Source organism: Coregonus clupeaformis, unplaced genomic scaffold, assembly GCF_020615455.1.
Source record: "Coregonus clupeaformis isolate EN_2021a unplaced genomic scaffold, ASM2061545v1 scaf0807, whole genome shotgun sequence".
NCBI classification, from domain to species: Eukaryota; Metazoa; Chordata; class Actinopteri; order Salmoniformes; family Salmonidae; genus Coregonus; species Coregonus clupeaformis.
The window spans coordinates 112,169-118,168 of record NW_025534262.1 but is presented as its reverse complement, the minus strand read 5'-3'; the positions used below and the strand labels follow the sequence as shown (position 1 = coordinate 118,168).

Genomic DNA, 6,000 nt, shown 5'->3' with positions numbered 1-6,000 from the left:
TAAAACCTCTTAAATGTTAATTCCCCCATATAGGGGACTTTTGTTTTAATGTAACAGTTTTATCAAGGCATATCAAGTTATAAAAAGCCAAATCGCTTCACGACAGTTCTGACTGACAGCCCCGCTTCCCAGCTTCAAATCAACTGCCCTCCAATGATATCCACAGCCATTGGAGGCTCTGGAGTCTCGTCTTAACGCTCATTCGCTGATCAGACTGTCCGTCAATTTGTGGTGGAACGGTATATTAAAGGCACACAAGCTGAATTTGGCTGCAAAGCTAAGAGTCTACTGCAGCGAGAGGAAGTAGTCCCATCGTTCTATGACAAAAACACATCGATTAACATCGAATTTAATAAAAATAAATACATCGGATACAATATGAAGATGTGATACAAAACCACTTTTTGTTAATCACTGAGTGACAAACTTTATATTAGAATTAAATGAAAGCTGAGATCGTGACGAATCAGTAGAGTAATCACAGGGGGATAGAGACAGCAATGAATGAGAGCAGTGCCCCAGGAAATGAGTCGGATTTTCACTGACCACTCATATAAAAGATGAATACAGTATTAAGTGTACCTATGATGGAAATTACAGGCCTCACTCATCTTTTTAAGTGGGAGAACTTGCACTATTGGCGGCTGACTAAATAATTGTTTTCCCCACTGTATATATTATTTTTTTGACATTTTAGTCACTCTTATCCAGAGCGATTTACAGGAGCAATTAGGGTTAAGTGCAAGGACACATCGACAGATTTTTCACCTGGTTGGCTTGGGGATTAGAACCAGCAACCTTTCGGTTACTGGCACAACGCTCTTAACCACTAAGATACCTGCCTCCCCATATATACTGTAGTGTATTGACAATACGATGGTGTTAAATGTTTTTAAATGGAACTGAAGGAATGTTGAGTTGTGGTATCAAGAGGGAATGTTTTAGGTGTAATACCACATATCACAGACAGGAGGTGGGTTGTAGACAGGGGAGACTGGTGATTGGCCAGAAGAGGGGGCATCAGTGTTTATAAATAGGGGTTAAACGATGAGACGTTAGAACGGCCATAGCAATCTGACGAGCCGTTCTCCGGACAACGCGTGTCTGTAATTTATGCTGTAACCTCGTGGTATGAATAAAACTTCTAACATGATGCAGCATAACGGACTCTTTGTTGACAGCAATAATTGCCACCATTCATCATATACGACATAATGGCGCCCAACGTGGGGCTGGCTTGCGTCTCCTCTGTGTTTCAGTCAATCGCCGAGCTAACTCTCTCTGAGGCATGGGAAAAAGGGTGAGTGGTCTTACCGCTTCGGAGTTTGTTGGATTGGATATGACTTGTGTACATTGAGGAGATGTTCCATTATAACCTGGCCTCAGGTGGCGTTGTTGCTGGTCGACTAGAGTCTGCTAAAATTTATCTCATTGGTAACGGGTGACAATGACAAATTTAGAGCAAAAGGAACGGTAGAACTTTATATTTCATTGGTAACTATGGACAATGATCATTGGTAACTATGGACAATGATGAACGGTAGAACTTTATATTTCATTGGTAACGGGTGACAATGGATTGGTGATTAATGTTGGAATACGTATGCATTTTTAGGGCACCGTTAATCTGGAAAGACCTCAAAATGGGGCGACTCACAGGAGTGGGCCAGAAATCCAGGTCTTAGTTAGACTGAGTCAGGTTGATTCCTTAAGCGGGAATTATGAAGTGAATGGTTGTAGCTATGTTATACTCCGCCTCTGGTCGACGGGAAATTGGTTGGGGGTAACCTCTTGATATGAGATTCATCTTTCAAGGCAACAAAAAGTTAGGTGGAGATATTGATAATTGTGATGATGATTGGGCCAAACGGTGCAGGATATTGATTTGTGTAGTAGGCTGCAGTTGGCTAGAGGCTGAAGCTAAGGCTGGATTGTTTTGGGCCACGTGGTACATCGTTGCTCAGGCTAATTTTTGTAAGGCTAGAGTGTGAATCATGCTATAGTGTACCTTAGGCTAAGCTAAATGCTAATGCTACATGCTAATTGTGTTGCGTGCTACATGCTAACGTATCCTTAGAGATTCCGTTGCGACGGGTGAAAGTCTCTTAAACTTGTTTATGTGTTTGTAAGTCAGGTTATATGTTTTGTGAGCGCTGTTAAATGTTGTTTGACTATAAGGGGGAAATGGGGAATTACAGCTGGACTGGTATTCTGTTTGAAGAGAGAGTAGAGAATCTTCCTTTCACGGTGAAAGTGTAGTGAGGAATGATATTTGCGCATGCGTTTAATTTTGCGACACTACAGTACCAAACGTGGGAGTTGGAGTTTATGGCACGAGATTAGGGAACGTTTTGTTTTACGGCACCATGAGGGGGATGCTGAGACTCAAGTGAGGTTAAAATGATATTTGCGCATGCGTGATTTCACGGGGCTAAAAACTACAACATGTGGTTATGTGCTAAGCCTACAAAGCACGGCATTATGGGTAAGGGTCATAGGTCCCATGTGGGGGTTTTGGGGAAAAAATCTCTTAGATGTTAAACGGCTGTTGTTAGAACGGGAAACTATTTGGCGATATGTAGTAAAGTTATAAATCAAATATATGTTGACGGAGTATAATTAATTAAATTAAAAGACGATTAAAATTAAATGAAATGTTTTGGAGCGATCTATGTAATAAATGATATTTGCGCATGCGTGGATTCTGCAAAACAACACATGGGTTAAACTGCAGGGGGAGACAGAGGAACACAGACACACGGAACAAATAGGCACAAGGAGAGTTTAACACGAAGTTTACACCGGTGGGTTAAGATGAAACTTGTTTGGGTACCTATTGAATTTATAAATTAAATATATGTAGCAGTTATAATAGAGTGAGTTAAATAATTAAATGATGGATTAAAATCAAGGTTTTTGGGCGAGCTATTTAGTTTTGAGTTTAGTCTTAGAGTGAATAATGTAGAACAAACGAATATTGAATGGTTGGAAATAATCAGTGATTGCATTAACTACTAAAGTCTTTTTCTGTGTATGTTCTTCTGTCATATGAGAGGAACGTTAAGCGAGAGGCGAGAGGAGATACAGGAAGTGATCACGTGACGCGGTGGAGGGATCAAGTCATCAAACAGGTTACTGTTACAAGATATGTGAGCTTATGACGATTTTGCATAGGCTTGGCAAATACTATTTCATTAAAAATTGCATTTTGGATGCTCTGTGTATCACTGGCATTTGATGGGAATGGTATCATTTATTGAAGGGTTAGAAGCTTTGTGTTGGGATTGCTTTGAAGTTGACTAATTTACTTGCATTTGATGGGTTGTGGTAATATAGTCAACACTAATGGATAAATTGGGGACATAGGATATAGGAATAAAAATTGGTTTTAATTATTCATGATTTTTAATTGACTTATTGGGATTTATTTGGAGTTGTTAGGTTATATTAAGAATTACAGGGAAGAAGGCTACATAACCTATATAGTTTAAAATAGGATAGTTCACAATAAAGGAATAGAAAGGCTTGTTACAATGGGGTAAAAAATATCAGGACTATGAAAGTCAGTACACCGGTTGATATAGTGAATAGTGGTAATCCTTTAATTAAAGTGTTGTTAGGGTATCTGGCAAGTGAAACAAAAGTTGCCCTTCATTCTCAAACAGAAATTGATAAAATATGTCAGCGATAAGATAGGTTTAAAAAGTAGAGCTTAGGGAGGTTTATTCTCAGCTTACAATAATCATCCAGGAGTGATTGTTGCATCAGAGATATAGAGTAATAATAGGGTACCCGCAGAAACAACGATGAAGATGAATTCAGGAAACGAAGAGAAGGAGGTTCAGAAATATGAAGGAGAAGAGGATAATGGAGATGAGAGTGATTGATGAGAGGTCATGGGTGGAGGTGACTCTGTGATCAGAGGGAAGTGGCAAGAGAGGAAAGAAGAAATGGATACTAGAGATTTGATCTCTGATGGAAGTTGAAGATGAAGAAAGCGATGAAGATTTGGAGATTAAAGGTGCTTTATTTTCAAGAGGAGTTTGTCCTACAAGGACTGGCACAGAAGAAAAGTAAGAAGATGATGGAAGATGATATTTCAAGGACAGAACTTAGAACTAAGGTTGAAGAATACTGATATGTCAACGACGAGAAGGAACAGGACCAAGAAAACCTGCTGAGAAAATAATCCCAAGAGTTGGAGAAGGAGAAAATAAGTTTTGGTTATGGGGAGTCAGAGTGGACCGGGTCGGCAATCGCTGTTGCAGCTTCAGCTGAAGAATGTCAAGTGCACTTGTACCAGTCAAGGGGGTACCAGGTGTTATATCCACAGTCAAGGTCTGGAAAGACACAGAATTGGAGAGGAAGAGGAAGAGAAGGCTTGGAAGAAGGAGGAGGAAGAAACAACAGTAAGAAGAAACGAGGAAGAGCAAGGAAGATCACCTGTTAGTGCCTAGAATATCCGGAAGGGGGGTATCAGCTGATAGCATCGATTAGAGAAGAAGAGAAAATAGCTAACAGTTGAAACAACCGACCATTAGAAGTGATAGTGAATAGGGGAAAAACTTATCTGGGTTCAGCCTAAAGAGGTTAAACATATCACTCTGTAAAATAAACTAATTAGGTTAGGATAGGGATTGGAAGTAGTAAAACAGTTTACTCTTCGGGAATCAATTGAGCTCTGTTATAGAAGTCAAATAGGAATTAAAATAGACATACTAATATTAGGACAATATATCAATGATATTGTGGGAAGAGATGCATGGTGTAAATTGAAGGGTTCAATCAGAGGCACAATAGACGACTGACTGTCTGGTAGAATATTTTAAGAAGTAGGGTTTTTGGGAATCATTTGCTTAGAAGATAATATCATAGGAAGGATGATAATGTATTAGATTGCCTGTTAGACAATCTGTCTGGGAAAATAAACTTAATAGAGTGACTGTTATTTTGGGTTACATTCTTACACTAAGAGATTTGAGGTTAGGCTAAAAGGTGTTTAGTCGGTTTTGCCAAGTCTGTGTAAAGGAGTCAGGAGCAGGTGGAATTCCCAATCACGTATTCTAAAAATTGGTGGGAAGGAATTTTGTCAATAAATCAGTGGAAAAGGTTTGTTTAAAGGTTAGGAGAAGATTAGATTAAAATAAGTTAGGAGAACTAGGGGTGAAGGAACTCTGAGACAGTGAGCTAAGTTCAAAGTTAGTAGTAGAGAGAGAGAGAACAGTAATGAATGACACTTTAGAATAGGAAGATCAAGGTAATTGTGGGTACTTTTTGTTATAATCAAAAGGTTTAAAGTTTAGAGGTAGAACTGAAAGGGGGAAAAAGTGACACTAGTGGTGATGGATGGAAGTACAAGTAAAGAGTTCAGAGCTTTGGGATGAGGTAGTAACAATAACGACATCACCACGTGAGTCTATTAAAACAACAGTGAGAAGTAATTTAACTCTTTCAACATTGATAGTTACTAAAGCCATAAATATAGCGCATTTGATTATAAGGGTTCAGCACCAATTATAGGGGGAAAATACTGTTATTAGAGTTAGGATAATAGTAATAATAATATGCCATTTAGGATGATAACGTTTCTTTCACAGAGAGAGAGAGAGTAATTAGGAGAATAAGTATTGTTAGCAGGATCAGAAGTAGAAGCTGTTGCACTTAGTCAAATAAGGGATTATTTTGCGTAAGGTTACAGATAAAGATCAGGGAGAATATGTGTACTTATCTAGTGAAAGCATAGAAATTTGTTCCGGTTAAGAATTATTGGTTAAAGGGCTATGCAATTTGTAAGGTGATGCTTATAAGGGAAGATTTGAAGTCTGTAAAACTTTTCACAGTCACAGAGGGAGTTAAGGATAAGTTTATTACAGTAGTCACTCCAACAGGGAATAATCGAATAGGATGTTGGTAGTTTCCCACTAGAGGGAATTAAGGGTTTTAATTCATCAACTAAATCAACAACGCGTTAATGGTAACTTTGGGGAAGGGATTAATGAT

At 38.7% G+C, this 6,000-nt stretch overlaps 1 protein-coding gene across 1 annotated transcript in view; it reads left to right on the top strand.

The window, feature by feature from the left end:
- Positions 1–1,214: 1,214 nt before the first annotated feature.
- Positions 1,215–6,000, top strand: part of LOC121554901 (trace amine-associated receptor 13c-like) — a 35,194-nt gene continuing 30,408 nt past the window's right edge. The window contains exon 1 of the mRNA XM_045216810.1: positions 1,215–1,226. Coding sequence (XP_045072745.1) covers positions 1,215–1,226 — 12 coding nt within the window. The remainder of the gene's footprint in view (positions 1,227–6,000) is intronic.